The sequence below is a fragment of the Acartia tonsa genome, chromosome 5 (genome assembly GCF_053477335.1).
Source record: "Acartia tonsa isolate MP-2025a chromosome 5, ASM5347733v1, whole genome shotgun sequence".
Classification (NCBI taxonomy): Eukaryota; Metazoa; Arthropoda; class Copepoda; order Calanoida; family Acartiidae; genus Acartia; species Acartia tonsa.
The window spans coordinates 9,205,178-9,223,216 of NC_137264.1; the positions used below are offsets into that span (position 1 = coordinate 9,205,178).

General features: G+C 32.5%; 2 protein-coding genes across 4 annotated transcripts in view; both read right to left on the reverse strand.

Annotated features, from left to right (window-relative positions):
* On the reverse strand, positions 1 to 8,094 carry LOC145318700 (tropomyosin-like). Of its 2 annotated transcripts, none has more exons than XM_080160151.1 (8): positions 7,940 to 8,094; positions 7,364 to 7,463; positions 6,611 to 6,700; positions 3,568 to 3,723; positions 2,417 to 2,656; positions 1,885 to 1,992; positions 1,249 to 1,565; positions 1 to 776 (listed from the first exon to the last, which is right to left on the reverse strand). In XM_080160151.1, exons 1-7 carry the CDS (start codon positions 7,999 to 8,001, stop codon positions 1,467 to 1,469), a joined length of 855 nt encoding a protein of 284 aa, XP_080016277.1. In that variant the 5' UTR covers positions 8,002 to 8,094; the 3' UTR covers positions 1 to 776; positions 1,249 to 1,466. The 2 variants fall into 2 exon arrangements, with proteins under 2 accessions (XP_080016277.1, XP_080016276.1); XM_080160150.1 differs by lacking the exon at positions 6,611 to 6,700 and adding an exon at positions 6,739 to 6,828 and having other exon boundaries at positions 7,940 to 8,093.
* The window catches only part of LOC145318702 (tropomyosin-like), a 23,659-nt gene continuing 13,650 nt past the window's right edge, over positions 8,031 to 18,039 (reverse strand). For both annotated transcript variants that reach the window (XM_080160152.1, XM_080160153.1), the window contains exons 5-12: positions 17,464 to 17,553; positions 17,059 to 17,214; positions 16,423 to 16,527; positions 15,802 to 15,936; positions 15,070 to 15,177; positions 11,136 to 11,487; positions 10,975 to 11,034; positions 8,031 to 9,265 (exon numbers count right to left, since the gene is read on the reverse strand). In XM_080160152.1, the coding sequence (XP_080016278.1) occupies positions 11,389 to 11,487; positions 15,070 to 15,177; positions 15,802 to 15,936; positions 16,423 to 16,527; positions 17,059 to 17,214; positions 17,464 to 17,553 (693 nt within the window). In that variant the 3' untranslated portion in view covers positions 8,031 to 9,265; positions 10,975 to 11,034; positions 11,136 to 11,388. The remainder of the gene's footprint in view (positions 9,266 to 10,974; positions 11,035 to 11,135; positions 11,488 to 15,069; positions 15,178 to 15,801; positions 15,937 to 16,422; positions 16,528 to 17,058; positions 17,215 to 17,463; positions 17,554 to 18,039) is intronic.

The window sequence follows — 18,039 nt, forward strand, 5'->3', positions numbered from 1 at the left end:
TTCTTTAATTATAAGCATTTATTCATAGAATGACTGAGTACAATAATTAGAGATATAACAAAAAATATGAAAATAATAATAAAAAAAACTCTAGCTTACTCGCTTTACATATATATCACATATCACATATTGGTAAGGAGATAGATAAAAATAATATAAACATAATAATAATTATTGCATATTTAATCTATATACTTGTCAAAAATTTCAACAACAACAAATAAAAAATGAGGCAGTTTGTATTCTTTTACTTTATATGCAGCTTTGCTCATATAAACAGACATTTTTTATATAAATATAATGAAGAAATCTAACAGTAAGAGGAAAGAACTGGCTTTTACAAAACGATGTTTTTTTCTGATCTAACAACAATAATTATATGGGCATCAATCAGTATTTCCTAAACTAAAATGCACTAACAATAATATTTAATCTTTTTAATAAACAAACAGTTTTTTTTATGACAAAAAATATTTTCGTCAAAAAAATCTGTAAAATAATAATTTATAAAATTAGAAACATTTAAAAATTATTATTTTCATTGATATAAAATATTCAATTTATCGTCTACATTGATTAGGAATGAAGACATTGATTCCAAACTATTCTGTGTGGCTTCGCTACAATGTTACACATTGATACTTGTACAAATAATAATAAAACTATGTAAATTTTCTCATCTCGACATGATTTTTTTTGTTTAAAAATGCTAAAATACATAATCTAATACTATATAATAATTTTGAAGGCAGTACTGCTCCATAATTAAGAATAGCCTGAAAAAAAAACCATTATTATAAAATAAAAAATGCATAATCGGGGGGGGGGGGGGGGGTTTAGAAACGAAGGCCATTAGACTATAGACGTCCAAGGGTGGGAGTAAATGGGTGTTTACCCCCCTAAAACTTTGAAACCCCTCATTTCACCTCTTCATTAAAAAAATATATATTAGATTTCCCCCCTCTAACCATTGAAACTCCTCCTTTTTAACCCCCCCCCCCCCCCCAAACACATACAAAATAAAAAGCTTGGACGTCCCTGCCTTAGACTTACCTAATATTTTATATTTTTCGATCTCATCATATTTTGTATTAGTTTAAATTATGTATATTTAGAAAGAAAACCACAGGGATAGGGCCTACTGGGTAAAAGATACCTTTTAAATTTAAATTAAATGGGAGAATGCTTAGATTATTTCACGTGCCATTGTTTTAATTTTAAATAAAAATATTTATTAAAATATTTTACCTTTATTATTGAAAGGCTTTGAGAAGTTGATAAGATTTGTAGAAATCATTTAAGGCTCAAATTTCCATGGGAACCAAAAATGTTCCCAATATGGGATTACTTTCAAGCATAAACTGGCAGGAACATATCTTGTACGAAACAAATTTGGTACATTTTTTGCGGTTGAAATTGGTGGATTTTTTTTGTGGTTTATTAAATGTATTAGCGACGTCATCCGCTTAGTAGCCGGACATTTCAGCGAAGGTCTGTTCAAGTTCATCACTGATGCCCTTCAGCTTCTCCTGTTCCTGGTACAGCTCGTCCTCAAGACGGTCAACCTGCCAAGGAAAAAAAATTAAAAGCTTCAAGAGGCTAGGGACAAAGCCGATAGTAAAAGCTATAAAAAATATTGAATTTCGACAAAAGTTTTTTTTTAATTATCATAATGTTTGTGTAATTTTGCCCAATCGTTTTGGGAGTCACTACTATTATTTTAGAATTCAAAAAAATGATTTTGATGTAACACTTAAACTTTCTGAAAACATTCTACTATTCAAATAGGTAGGATAACTCTTTCATAAATGAATTTAAGATCAAATTCACCCTTTATAATATATATGTAAAAGCAAAGAAAAAACTAAATGTATAAAAGCTGACCTCCTTCTGGAGCTTCTGTACAGATCTCTCAGCGAACTCAGCTCTGGCCTCAGCCTGCTTCAATCTGGCGGACAAGGTCTTGATCTGCTCCTTGTAAGATTCCTCTCTCTGAAATTAATAGTTGTTGATGTATATATTTATATAGGATGTCTATCTGTATGTATGTAGCTTTAGATTTTGTGGACCATTATGGGTATCCTATATAGTGAATTTTTTCATAGTATAGGCTATGTTTTTAACTCGAAACCTCTCTTATCCTCCACATTATTACTGTATCACAGTTTACTATACTTTTCAACAAGGATAATATCATCCATAAGTAGCAAAATCTTATGATAGCCTGACGGAGAGTCTGACGGACTAATTAAATTAAGTATTGGAGGCTCATTATTACAAAGAATAATCACCCAAATTTTCAACAGTTTATCTTACGTATCAACCCAAAAAAATCACATTTCCCCCATAGCATATAGTATTGATGGACGGACAAAGTGAATTATAAAGTAGCTTCTCTACTAAAACTGCTAAATACCTGGTTAGCCTTCTCTTCGGAGACTTCGAGGGACTTCAAGTTGTTACCAACAACTCTCAACTCCTCCTCCAGCTCCATGATCTTGGTCTCTCCAGTCTCGGCTCTCTCCTCAGCTCTGTCCAGATCTGTCTCTACCTGGGCCAGCTTCTTGGCAACCTCGTCGTACTTTTTGTCGGCATCCTCGGCCTGGGTTCTAGCCTCCTTCAACTCCTCCTCAAGTTTACTCATTCTTTCCTCATCCTAAATATTATAATTATAGATTATGTATCTAAAAATATGATAGGTTTATTACCCTGGATGGCAAATCAGAGCAATAATTGAGTAATATGATTTAAGGCGACGAAATGTTGACCGTAGAACAGTCGGAGTGATATAAGGAGATGTTGATCGACCCCCCCACAAAACCACTTCTTAGCTGACTTATTGGAAAAAATGAAAATCTCCATTTCTAAAACTATGAAGGGCTTGTTCCTTCAGTGAGTTGCTACTAGTCCAATGAAATGATTGCTATGTCCAACATTTCATGCTTATCTATAATACAAAGTAGCTTGATGTTTGTACGTCCGTCTGTCCGTCTGATCTCCGTAACCAGTGAACAGATTGGAGTCTTCTCTTCAGAGAATATATCTACTGGTCCTGAGGTGGTTTTTAGCTATTTTCTTGGGAGGTGGGAAATCCCCCCCCCCCCAAAAAAAAACTACCCTCAATGAGTCTAGGGATAAATATTCTCAATTTGACTAAGATGCCCAAGCTTCTTACCTCTTGGGGCAAAGCCCCTAGAGGCTAGGGGCAAATTCACTGTTGATACCATATACCGTTTGTGTTTTGGTATCACTAAACAACTCTCTTTAAATGTAAAAAAAATACTTTGAGATTGGCAGATCTTCCTGACAACTACAAAATGCTGTCTCAAAAATTAGCCATGTGACGTCATAAAAATGAGGGAGATGAGAGGAAAAGTGGAAAAGAAAACCAATAAAAAAGAGATGGATAGTCCCTTTTTTATGACGTCACATGGCTGATTTTTAATACACTTTGTCCAGTTAAAGTTTTTAAATTAAACTCTCAGTTTTGTGTGTGTGTCAATTTGGATATACTTTATGAGGAAGCTATGTCGTTGTCTCGCATTGGATCCTAAAATTCAACTTTACCTGAACAGCTCTGTTCTCCAAGACTTTTCTCATACGCTCGGAGTCGTCGGCGGCGGTGGAGGCTTTGTCGAGTTTCTGAGAGGCAATCAACAGCTTGTCCTCACATTTCTCCAAGTCCTCTTCAAGGCCTTGCACACGACGGTTCAGAGCGTTCACCTTATTAAAGATTTAATGTTTTTCCTCGCATGCAAAATTAGTCAGAGAATTTACAAAAATGACATACAAATGATTTTTAAACAATGGCATTCCAAACAGTGGCGTGCACAGACATTTCAGGGGGGGGGGCTGTGAGCTATAAGGGGGTGGAAAAATTCCACACGCCTCTGATTCCAAATATTAGTGAATTTTATGAAAAAGTTTAGACAATGCATTAATAAGAAGTTTTTTCTATTATAAATTTAGAAATTATACTTATTATATGCAAATAAATAACGATATTATAAAAATTAACCAAACAAAAAGCACAAAGCTCTGTAAATTAAAATTTCAAACATATGCTATTAAATTATGTTTTTAAGTTTTCCTCTTTTATCCATTTTAAGCTAATATTAATTGATTTTATTTTGCAATAAAAAAAGCAAGGACGGCAACATTCATAAGTAGCTTATTGGATATGTAACTTTCACAAAACAGTGAAAAAATTCTTCATTATTAGTACGTCATATCAATATTTTTGTTGACAACAATAAAGTATAGAAATGAAAGACTTTTTGGGACTTGGGTATATTCCTTTTCGTGGCAACGCACCTTAAGGGGCGATTCTTCGTGTTTTTCGCAGTAGCTTTTCTCCTACCTCTAACCTCTGCAGGGGCTCTAACCCTGCAGGGCCAATTGCCTAACCCTGTGGGGTAATCACCTAACCCAATATAAACTAACCTAAAATAACCTATAAAAGTCATTTTAAAGATGCGACAAATCGCCCCTTAAGGTGCGTTGTCACGAAAGGGACTATTCCCGACTTTTTTTATAAAAATGTTCAAGTTATATAGGTAATGTGCTATTAAGTTACACACGTTTCGATAACATTTAGATAGACAGACAGACAAAATAAATTGTAAACAAAGACACAACTAAAACAAAAAGCTTTAACACAAAAACACACACACACAAGTAAAGGGGAAAAACATGTTGAATAATAGCATTAACAATTCTGAAAAATAACAACATTAATATCAAATATATAATAATATTAAGTTAGATTTTTTGTACAGGTTTTAAGTTATACCTCATCATGATAAAGATTATATGTATTTTCCCCTTATCATTACAACTTTCGATGCTTGATTATCGAGATTTGGACTGGACAATCTAAAAGAATTACAAAATGCTAAATACTATCCTCTAATTTATATAATTATTCATTTCTTCTACAGACTATCCATAAAATATTTAAAATGCTATGGATTAAAAAACAGAACGAAAACGTACAATAGTAACAATGAATTTTTCACAAGAAAAACGGACTAATTGTAAGTCTTTAAAATCAATGTAAATTTGTTCTTTTTTTGCCAATCAATCCCATTTTTTCAAACCATCCGTTGCGTAAGACATGCAGAAAGTTTCGCGAAAATTATATTGAAGTCAGTCTTGAAGAAATGATAGAACAGTGTAATCTTATTAAAGGATCTATCTACATGCTTCTAAGCAGGTATCTTTAGGGATAAGACAATGGACGAGAAATTGATGAAAATCCCCAATGACAATGTAAAACATTTTTTCAGTTTGGAATCAACCAATCAAAATCCAATAAAAGTACCCAAAGTGTTTAACCTAAAGAATAAGGGAACCAGTTTAATTATCAGTCCAATGTCCTCTCCCTCCCTGGCTGCTAAAAGTATGAAATTGTTTTTCATGCAATCTTTATGTGTACAGAAAAAAACCTCATTAAATGTCTATCAATTTTCTTATCATTTCTGTCTCATGAAACTTTCAATTATACAGGTTAATATTATTCTTGTGATATTCTTGATTTCATTTATAAGATGATATAATGAAAATCATGCAATGTTCTTATTGTCTAAAAAAGGTGGATGTTTTTTTCAAATAGATAATATTTTTACAGTTGATACTTTTGGTATTGTCCCATAAGTGGCCGGATGAGCACTAATAGCCCCCCCCCCCTCCCTTTATTTTTTATTTTCCTTTGCTTACGTTGCCCTAATCCGGTGGGGCTATCCAGGACCCAATTTAACCTAACCTAACTTGACCGAATTAAAGTTAAAAAAAGCAAATGAAGTGCTCACGAGCAAGCTACCCCGCTCATTTAGAAAATACTAAACATTTTATCCTTGTAATAAAGTAACAGGGTGTTTGTTTGTTTGTAGCAAAGGGTCTTGCTAACCACTGAACCGATATGATTCTTATATATAGGGTAGCTTCTCATAGGTCCTGGAAAGGTTCATAATTATTTTGGGGGAGGGCATCATCACTCTCCCAAGAGAAATCGACCCTGCTTAAGTGTCCCTAGATGCCTCTAGGGGCGTAACCGCTAGTATATTTACAATTAAATTATATACAAGTTTATTCAATTAAAATTAACCTACCCTAACTAAAAGATGAACAAACTATGATCTTTTTTATCTAAAACCAAATCTATATCAACAGTACAATTAGAATTATGAATTCTGAAAAATTTTATTTTTTGAAGATGGTAAAAGTGTCTCCTAAAAAAGTGGACAAATTTTTAAACTTTTGGCCCAAGTATCCCTATCACCGTCATATTTTTTATTTTATGGCGTCAATCAGAATAGTTTGGCCAAACGTTGTAGCATTAGTCTCTATTTTTAGGATATACTTTGGATCATAGAAAGAAAACGAAGTAGCGGGTTTCGTCGTATTTACACAGTAGCTCTTTGTCCTATTTTTAGCCACTACAGGTGGGCTCTAACCCTGCTGGGCAATTATAACCTACAATTAACCTATCAAAAGCAACTGTGAAAATACGACGAAACCCGCTACTTCGTTTTCATACCATGATCCGATACTTTTATCAACTTTTTTTCTAAAAAAATTGCCAAAGTATGTATGCATGCCCCTGACTTACTTCCAGCTCAGCAGCCAAAAGGGCCTTCTCTTTCTCCTCCAACTGTTGTGTCGTGGTCAACAACTGTTCCTTAGTCTTGTCCAAATCAACCTGAACAAAAAAAGCGCGGCTAACACCCCATGACTGACCTCAAGTTCGGCAGCCAACAGCGCCTTTTCCTTCTCCTCCAGCTGTTGAGTAGTGGTCAACAGCCGCTCCTTAGTCTTATCCAAATCAACCTTAACAGGTTGATCATGTGCAGAATTTAAGTTAGGACTTACCTTTTACCTGGGATCCTGTAATTTTTTTAGAAAACAAAGAACTTTTTATTTGACCGTACGACCGTCCGTAAGGGTAAACTCTAATTTAATTTTGGGAAGTAAAAGAGTTAATGTTCGTTTGTCCTATCATCAAATTTTAGAGCTTCGCTTCTATAGTTGTTGTAATTTTTTTGTTAAGACTCTATTTTTAAAAATAGCTTAAAGGGTTGGAATCTAAATTTTTTAAATTTTTTTCTTCTCGAGAAAAAGTAAAATAGAAAAAAATGTTGAATTAGATATAATAATTTTAATCATAACAAAAATAATACACAAATTATTTTTAGTTACTGGACAGTATCTACGCAGTCTAATCTAAAGTTTTCAATATTTTGTGTTATTTTTACTTATTTTGCTCTTTTCATATTTTGTTGACTGACAAAACAAGGAATTATAGCTAAAAAAAATCCTCCAAAAATATTACAGAAAATCTGTGAAAAATTTAAGAATTCAGTACCTCAAGCTGTTGGGCCTTCTTGATAAGATCAGCCACCTCTTCCTCGGCCTTCTCTGCGCGGATCTTGGCATCCTTGGCGGCCTGCTCACAGACATCTGACCTGACAAACATTAAAAGTTTTAGATTCCTGGCAGTTTTATTTCTAGATAATTATAATTTTATCTGTGTGTCTGTCAGTCTGTCTGTACCAAAGTATCTCGATAACTGATGAACCGATATGGATCTCCTTTACAGTGTAGCTTCTCATAGTTCCTGGGAAGGTTAATAACTATTTTGGGGGAGGGTATTATCACCCTCCCAAGAGAAATCGACCCTAGAAAAAAAGAGCCATTTTTTCTTTTTAATCCTAAAATTGTAAGTGGGGGGGGGGGTGTCGGTTTTCCCTTAACAATACTTCAATTGCCTCTAGAGTGAAGCCGTTGGTATGCAGTATTAAACAACCAGAGGTGGATTCTTTTTAAAAATTAGGCTCGCTACTCGCTGATTGAGGCAAAATTATTATTTTTTAAATCTCCTAAAATTGCATAAAATTTACAAAAATTTAATAAAATAATAAAAGTTAGAAAAAAATCTTACTTGTCCATGGCATTGTCCTTTTCTACCTTCATGGCCTGCATCTTTTTCTTAATGGCGTCCATTTTGGTGGTAGGTTTTGCTTAATTCAAACTCTGAAAGTAAAGAAAATTTATTGGGCATATTTTGTAATTTAATTATACTTTTCTTGATAATACAAATATGAAATATGATTAATATTTTCCATGTTAATGGTAATTTGTGGGATTACATGAAAGATTGGTATAACTACTAAGTTAGGTTGACCTATATGTTAGTAGGTATACCAACATACAGTCATGTAAATACAGCTTACAATAATCAACTATAATCTCTCTAAACTAAATTATCAATTCAGAATGACAAAAACTGTAATTAAGAATGGATAATTAAGACCCAGTTTAGTTGCATAATAATACTTGGTGTAGTTTTACATTAGTCAAACAAGAGAATAAGATATATTAGCTAATAGATTTGCAAACTTAAATTATTAAGGAGTTTAATCAAATCTATGCAAATAAAATCTTGTTTGAATTAACTTTGACATTTGAGGATTTGAACAAAAATTGCTTAAACTTATTATTTGAAAAATATTTTTTTTTTTGAAAATAATTAATGTTTATCACAGAATCTTAAAACAATAAGGAAATTCTTTTCTTGACTAATTAAAATGAATTCCTTTGTAAAGATATGGACTGAGCAAGAATCAGGTGGGTGCGTGCATGTATAATAAATAACATTTACAAATAACACAGATAATACTCCAGAAGGGTAAATAACACTATAACTAAACATATGTATCATATATAATAACTTGTATAAACTAGAGATAGATAACTATAAAACTAATAATCAATCATTAATGTTTTCAAAAAGCTTGGCATCTTTAAAGGCTTTTTCTCAAAATATGTTTTTTTTAACAACATTAAATAAACAATAATGGCGAAATTTAACAGAGGAAAGAACTGGATTTTAAGTTATAACAATGCAAGCAATATAGTCGATGTATAAAATCTACAGTAAAACATCTAGGTTTTCATTATTTTTCATTTTAATGACATTTTCATAGTAGTTTGAACATATTTCTAAAGGTTCTACTTGATATGTATAATTAATAAGCAGATGAGCTATGAAATTGGCAAAAAAATGAAAAATTATTTAATAAATAATGAGCAAATGATTCTAGAAGTATTATCAATTGTTGCATAAGTTCGATATTAATAAATAAATGTGTAAATTATAATAAAAGCTGTGCATAGCATAGATAATAAAGATATATGATATGTATAAGAATACTAAGAAATTGTGGGGATATTGTCAAGGCTCTTGCTTTTCTGCCGGCTCTCTAATCTGAAACAAAATTAAAATTTGCAATTGATATATTTTTTACTAAAAATTTGAGAGAAAAAAAGTATAATATAGCTATATATATAAAGAAAATTTTTTTATATTAGTTTCATTCTCTTAGATTAAAAAGATAATTTTTTTAATTTAGTTTTAAAAAAAATTGGATTGAAGGGTAATTTTTCTAGGGGAGATTTATCTGGGAAGGGTGTGGGTAACCCGCCTCCAATACAGTTTTAAACCTTTCCAGGAACTAGGAGAAGCTTCAGTGTAAAGGAGAACCATATCGATAAGCGGTTAGCAAGATCCTTTAGTACACACACGGAGACAGATTAATAAACATCCTTTTAATTTTATTTGTATGAGGATTTCTAGTAACGTTGATTGTTCTTATTCTTACAATTCTAACATCTTTATTATTAGTTATTTTTAAAAATTGTATATCTATACTACAAAGTAGAATGATGTCTTTCCGTCCGTCCGTCTGTCCCTTAAGATCTCGGTAAACACTGAACCGATCGGATTCTACTCTTCAGGGAATATACCTACTGGTCATGTGGTGGTTTTAGGCTCTTTTCTTTGGGGGTGGGACATCCCCAACCCCCAAAAAACAAAAAATCTCCCAACCCCATTTTTTTAGGCAGGCTGTAGGCTAGGCAGCAGCCTGTAGCAGTGCCTATTTTTTTGATAAAACTAATTCTATATAGGAGGGTTGACTTCCCCTTACCTCATATTTTTCGTTAGACATGATTGTCATTACTAAATATCCATACCAAATGTATATTGTTCAAACAAGTATAAAATTGACAAATATAAATTCATATTTCTTGTTTATGATTATGTAAATACAAATGTAATTATGGCAATTTTTTATGAGAAAGAAAGTACTTAAAATAAATCCAGGGGCGTGCAAGAGAAAATCAACCAAATTCCCAGTGGGTTGTGTAAATCCCCTTTATAATTTCATTTATTTTTTTTCTACCTTCTGAATAAATATTTACAATACATAAAATTCAATAAAATTTCTTTCAAAATTCCCTCAATGTGCTTTCTTAGAAAAAAATTTAAAAAGGGGGGAGGTATTTTTTAGTTTTATACTTTATTATTTTAGAGCATGTTAGGTTAAGTTACTTTGGGTATCAGGTAGCTCAGCAGGGTTGGGGCACCACATGGTCGCCCCCACACCCCTTTAGGATAAGACATAGAAAAAATTTACCCCTGCCCCCCCCCCTTTGTTTTTATTTTTTCCAATTTCAAGGGTGGAGGGTTGATCGCCCAACAGCCACTTGTTGTGAAATCAACAACTCATTTCGCTAGTTTCCTATTACACCTTTTTTGCATGAAAGAATACTGTGCACGCACCTACAATAATCCTATTATATGTATTCATTTATGTCAAAGGAAAAATGTTTGTTTGCCCCCCGAAGGTTGAAGTTCTATTTTCATAAAAATATTTTTGAATCATTAAGAATTCATTTGTCTGTCATTCTTGCTACATTGGACTGGAATATTTCAGAAATAGTTGTATCTTACATACTTTTTGAAATTAAACAGGGACAATTTTGTTCAATTAAAACAAGGTATTTAATCAATCAAACAATTCAGTGCATCCCAATATTCTAACCCCTGCCCTGCATTGTTGATCGAAAGTTTAATCTATCTACAGACTGTTTTTTCTGACTTGCAGAGCAGCTTCGTTACCATCAAATATTTACCTTTGTAATTGGCAGAAAGAGCATTCCTTGTCAAATTTGTACAAAAACAGATGAAAAGGGCTGAAAAATAAAAAAAAATACATAAAAATTGCATTACAATTTGTCTATATGTGTAAAAAAAAAGCATGTCAAATATTTGAATAAAATCTAAATATTTTTACCTGTCTCCATGCGGTGGAGAGGCAAGTATATCAGCTTGTGAGATCTTGTTAGAAGACAACAGCATACTGAGAGAGAAGTGTGTGTGTGTGTGGTTCAAAACAAAGTTTTTGGCGGGAAATTTCTTGCTTGTGATTGGTTGGTTTTCTGCAAACACACACACACACATATATATTTCGCGATTTCCCATTGGTGTTTGACATTGGTAGACATATAGTTACAGGTAGAATATTGATATGGTGGGGGTAAATGTGTTTAGTAGCCAGACATCTCGGCGAATGTCTGTTCGAGCTCGTCGCTGATGGCCTTCAGCTTCTCCTGTTCCTGGTACAGCTCGTCCTCAAGACGGTCAACCTAGGTAGACAGATAAATTGTTAAAAAGTCAAAATAATTCTTATGAATGCTCGGTAATACTGAGTCAAGTGAGACTAAGATAAATAAAATTTCTTGAATTCATGCGAAACCGATTAATATCCGGTGGATTAGAAAAGGTTCTCAGCCTTCAGCATCTCGGGGCAAAAAACTGGTTTTAATCTTAATTGTACATTCTATAAATCTTGGAAAGCTGTTTATAATACGATGCAAGAAATAAGTATTATCAGATTATCTGAAAGATTATGAATTTTTATAAAAAGAAATAATACATTTTGTCTTTTTTTTGCTGAAGCTAAAAAAATCAAATTTTTTTTTTATAAATAACTATTTTTCTCTAAAAGTATTTTAAAATATCATTCCTAGTTAAGCCGAGCTATAGATAGACACAGATAAGTCACTAAATATGTCAATTTCAATATTAGGAACAATGGGTGCTGAAAAAAATCTCAGGGGGATATTGTCTGGTCAAAGATTATTATAAATTCATTTAGATACAAATTTTAAATTAACTTGAAGGCACTAAAACCTTTTTTATGCATAGCAAATTAATTTTCTTTTATTTTGTGAAAAATATTTATGAAAATGGTGACTAACGTCACAGTGTTTGAAGTTTCAAGGGAATTTTGTAAATTTTTATATTGTTCCCCACTTTCATGGAGAAAGGAGTATGTATATGTTTTATAAGTTATTATACTGTACATTTTTTTTACATAGTTTTAAATATACATTCCCATATAAACAACCCCTTAACTAGTGGATGTAAATATTCATTCCCATATAAACAACCCCTTAAATAGTGGATGTAAATATTCATTTATTTCCCTGGTATCTCATTTATATCCCTGGTATGATTTTAGAAGATTTTTAATTTTTTTTGGAAGATTTTATAATTTTTATTAATTACTAAAAGAAAGAAAATAATCTCCTTTTTTAGTAGCGAAGCTACTCTATAATTTGAAATGTCCGTCTGTCTGTATGTCCGTATGTAAGTTTTTTGTTTAAATGAGAATGATATTCCTGTCCAGTTTTTTGTTTAGGAATGAATATTTCTTACCCTCGTGAATAAATGATGACCTATCGGTCCATCATTTATTCCCTCGGGTAAGAAATATTCATTCCTAAACAAAAAACTGGACAGGAATACCCCATTTTGGAAGTTAAACTTTTTTATCTGAGTTTTTCTTTTAATAAATCATCATATTTATAATTATTATTGCAAAAAATTCTTCCCAATTGTTTCATTTTATACTGAAAAGAAAAAGCAGGACATCTCAATATATATTATCCTAGCAAATTCTAATTTTGGGTCTATTTAATTCCTACCCACATCCCTAATCTTCAAATACAAGCAACTCACACACTTAGGCAAGAGTGGGGAAATTATAAAGAAAGCCTTGAGAAGCTTTGCCAGGGAACAAAGGATATTGCATTAGTAATCAAAATTAGATTGCTTAAATTCTTGGTAGTTTTCTTTTTTAATAAATAACATTGTTAGAAAACCACAGGACTATATTATACCAAAGACATAATCTGACTTTTTCCAGGCAAATTCTTGAAAATTATTTACAGTATGGTTCAAATAATTCTTAACAAAGGGAATTGAGAGTAAATATATTTTTTTATTGAGAGGCACTATCCTTTGAATCCCTTGACTTTGCAGCCTACTTGAGTTATTTTGCAACATGAATGAATTGTGAGCACAACACATTTTTGGCTCATTAAACATGACAAACAGTTTTTGCATGGATTTACAGCTTAGCTCGAAATTTTTTAAATTTCATTTTTAATTTTGCTAGCTATCATATTGTTTTTGTATTTTTATTTTTTATTTTCTCTATATTTGAATACTAGAGTTTGCTCGATATAACTATATCTCGCTATTGGCTAGTGTTCTATAAGCTAAGTATATATCTATTTATCTATTTCTCAATAAATCAATTTTCCGCCCCCGCCTTTACTATCTAAAAGAAAGTAGTGAATATTTAATAATTTAAATGATTTTAAGATTTCTTCAATTATATTTTTTTCAGTTTGCCATCAACAAAGGGTTAATATGATTAAAATTTTAGTTTCAATATTTGAACACACAGGAAGTGCCGCCACAATCGAATTCTTTTAAAACAGAGTTTTCTTAAATTTACTATATCATGAATTATGATTTTCTTTTTTATGATCATAAATTAAATACATCAATATAATGTAAATAGCAACATGAAATGAAAAAAATGAATTTATTTTTAATAAAGTAAATAATGGGTCTTATCGTTCTGGGCAATGAGAGTTTATTATGGATTTTTGGAGCACTATTAGTTTTAAACGATTATTGCTTGGAAAATTTGAGCTCATTTATAGACATTTATTTCCTATATAGATCTGTCATGGATCTTGAAGCAATAAAGAAGGCCCTTTTGTAAATGTTAAAAATTGGAAGAATCTATTAAATAAAAGTTATCGCAAATATACTTAGTAAATGTATATATTTTTTTAAAATTTTAGTATATTTTCATTATTTGAACTTTACATTTAAGTTTTAAGTTTACTATTATCTAAGATTTAGATGTTATATCATATATTTTTTTCCAAACAAAAAATGATTATTAGATTTATATCTTTTTACAGTGAACTAAAGCTATAAGACAAAAAGGTACATGAATGAATATATAAAATAAATTGAAAAGGGGGGAAGTTGATAGATTATGTTTCTACTTGACACTTTATATACACAATATTCATAAAGTACTAAAAGTTTTTCTTTATTCATTGTTGATTTTAGACAAAATAAAAATAAGGTCATTAATTTTAACGTCTACTGAAATGATTTTTAATGTATTTTCCTTGTTAAATTTTGTTAAATGTATAAAACAACAATCTAAAGAAAAAATCAGTATAGAAACAATTATATATCATGAATATTATATTCAAGTATGGTTTTATTGTCTTGTTTCTATTTAGTATACTAGCGGCTACGCCCCTAGAGGCCTCTAGGGGGCACTTGAGGAGGAGAGAGTCGAATTTAATAATTGAATTTCTTATTTTAGATTTTAAAAGAAAAAGTAAAAAAAAAATTTTTGGGGGGGGCGAAAAAGAATTTTTTTTTTCGGGGGGGGGGGGTGCGCCCCGCCCCCCTCATTTTAAATTTTAGTTAAAAATTTTAAAAAAAAATTGGGGGGGAGATTTTTCATTTTTTGGGGGGGGTTGGGGGAGTCCCACCCCTCAAGAAAATAGTTATAAACCTTCCCGGGACCTATGAGAAGCTACCCTGTTAAAGAGAACCTGATCGGTTCAGCGGTTAGCGAGATCCTTCGGTACAGACACACAGACAGATACACAGACACACAGACAAGCATCCTGTTACTTTAGTATAAGGATGACCAGATGTATTTACTTTTTGGGCAAATTTTTGTGTTAGCGAATCTTCCATTCCCTCGAAAAACTAGAAATATTTTAACTATTTTTAAAAACAAATAGATGTAGGCAATTAATACCTTGTTGATTAAATTGTTTTTTTATCTATATTTGTTTCTTCCCATTCTCTTTAACCAATAATTAAATTATGTTTACCTCCTTCTGGAGCTTCTGTACAGATCTCTCAGCGAACTCAGCTCTGGCCTCGGCCTGCTTCAATCTGGCGGTCAGAGTCTTGATCTGCTCCTTGTAAGATTCCTCTCTCTACAATTTTAAACAAATAATTTTATCATTTAATTGTTTATCAATGGAGTCAAATTCTAAATTAATTATTTTCATCATATGATCATAGGGGCGTTTCGGCGTATTTTCACAATAGCTTTTCTCCTATTTCTAGCTTCTGTGGGGGGCAATCACCTAACCTAAAATAACCTATTAAAAACTACTGTGAAAATAAGACGAAACGCCCCTTAAGAGACGTTGTCACAAATGGGACTATATCTGATTTAACTGCAAAGGGGATAAAAAAGCATAGGGGAAAACACTATCTAATCCCACAAAATAGTTTTTCTCTTCCTTGCTTGAAAATTAAAATTGAAAGTTTGTGCAACTTTTGCCCTCATCCACTCTTCTTAGAGTATTAGTATTAGTTGAAAAAATTGTTTTTTTTCAGTAGCTTTTCTAGCTCCTGCTGGGGGTTCTAACCCTGCTGGACAATCATTAACATTTACCTAACCTAACCTAAAATAACATATCATAGCTACTGCGCAAATATGACGAAACCCACTACATCGTTTTCTTTCCATGATCCTACTCTCTATCCATCAGTTTATGAAAATCAAATATTTAGAAAATATGGATCCTGTCAATGTAGTAACCATTGTTTACCTGGTTAGCCTTCTCTTCGGAGACTTCGAGGGACTTCAAGTTGTTACCAACAACTCTCAACTCCTCCTCCAACTCCATGATCTTGGTCTCTCCAGTCTCGGCTCTCTCTTCTGCTCTCTCCAGGTCAGCTTCAACCTGAAGTTCATCTTTGTTATTAGCAACTTTAAAAGCGAAGCTTTTCTATAATTAGGGTCGGTCCGTCCGTCCGTCCGTTACAGTTTTGGTTAAATTGTCATGTTAGAATTGTACCAACGATTTAAAACTTTGCATGATGATTTCTATAACAGTTAGATACAACTTAGAAAGCGCAGTAACTCTATAATCGTTACCAAAAAGTCCGTACGTCCATTTAAAACATATTGATTTTTTACTTTTTTGACAACAAATTTTTGTATGTAAATATTATTTGATTCATCTGATTTTTGGTATACTGATTCCTATTACAACAAGGTATAATGTTATAAGCAGAGCATCCCTATAATCATTGGAATTTATATCAGCTTTGTTTATTGTCTTATTCCTTAAGATCCCTACATACAAGAAATCAATTATGGTATACAGTACTAATCATCTATTTACTACTGACATCATCTAAAACAATTTATATTTGTAAACTTATACCTGTGCAAGTTTCTTAGCAACTTCATCATATTTCTTATCTGCGTCCTCAGCCTGGGTTCTGGCATCCTTCAGTTCCTCCTCCAGTTTGGTCATTCTTTCTTCATCCTTAAGTACAGCAATAATGATATTTACTTCTTCGGATGTATTTGAATGAGATACAATCATAAGAATGAAATTAGAAGATCTGTACAGTGCCTATAAAAAATGACGTCATACAATACAAATGTCCAATGCAAAGACAATACACAGACTAAACTAACAATGACAGACCAGTATACATTTAAATTGACCAATGGTAGGGCAGTATGACGTCATTTTAAACAGGCACTATACAAAGCTTCATGAATTTATTATTTTCATGTTCTTTCCAACCTGATGCATTTTTTTAGTTCTTTAGAAATGAGACCCACATATTTATCCATAACTACTCTTTTATGAATATTTGATTAATCCATCCTAATAAATAAACTCTAATTTTAAGGCAGTGGAAATTATTATATTTCAGTTAAACTGTAAATAGGTAGCATAGAATGAATACAACCTTCTAGTTATCCTGTTAGGCCTGCAGTATGGCAGTGTTGTAGACAATGCAAATCTTCAAGGTATTAATTCTTTTGTTTATACACTAAATCTCACCTGGACGGCCCTGTTCTCCAAGACCTTTCTCATACGCTCGGAGTCGTCGGCGGCGGTGGAGGCTTTGTCTAGTTTCTGAGAGGCAATCAACAGCTTGTCCTCACATTTCTCCAAGTCCTCTTCAAGGCCTTGCACACGACGGTTCAGAGCGTTCACCTTGAAGGTGATTAATGTTAATCAAAGTGCAATCAATCAATATTGTATAACATATAAGAAAACGCGCCAACATAAAATATTTACATAAATATTTTTGATATTAAAAACTATTCAGTAAATGTAATTGTTGAACTTAAAAGCAAATCCTTATTTATTGATATAAACTAGCATTATCCAAGTTTTAAACTAATCTACTAAAGTCGTAAATTATTGGCCAGTGTCTTATTCCTTAATATCGCAGTATATTACCTCAAGTTCAGCGGCGAGAAGGGCCTTCTCCTTCTCCTCTAGCTGCTGGGTGGTGGTGAGGAGCTGTTCAGTGGCCTTGTCCAGGTCGACCTGTACACAATTAACATCTATAAATATATTAGGAGAGTGTCAGTCATTATGGTCACTTAATTAGGGACACCTGCCATTGATTGATCGATTAGCCACAGTTTCTTAGGGTTTTGACATAAAACTCCTGGAGTATGACAAGACACTTTAGTAAAGTCGCCAGGTCTAGCTCAAGCTCCACATTCAACTTGACACGCTGTCTCATGAGAGCTACTTGTTAATAAATCTCCTCGCCAAGTTTGAGTATGGAAGGTGTTCCAGAGTTAGTCACCGTAATTAATGACACTGTGATTAAGGGGTGTGTTGGTATTATACACTTGTTTATTAGGCATCCAAGCTACCTAATAATCTTTCTTCTACCGCAACTAGGGGGAGGTTGCGTTAAATGATAGGAGAATTCGAGACAACATTTTGAGATAGTTACACGATTGGGTTTAAACTCGTATTCTCATCACCGTAACTTAGTACGTTACCACAAAGCTACGATGC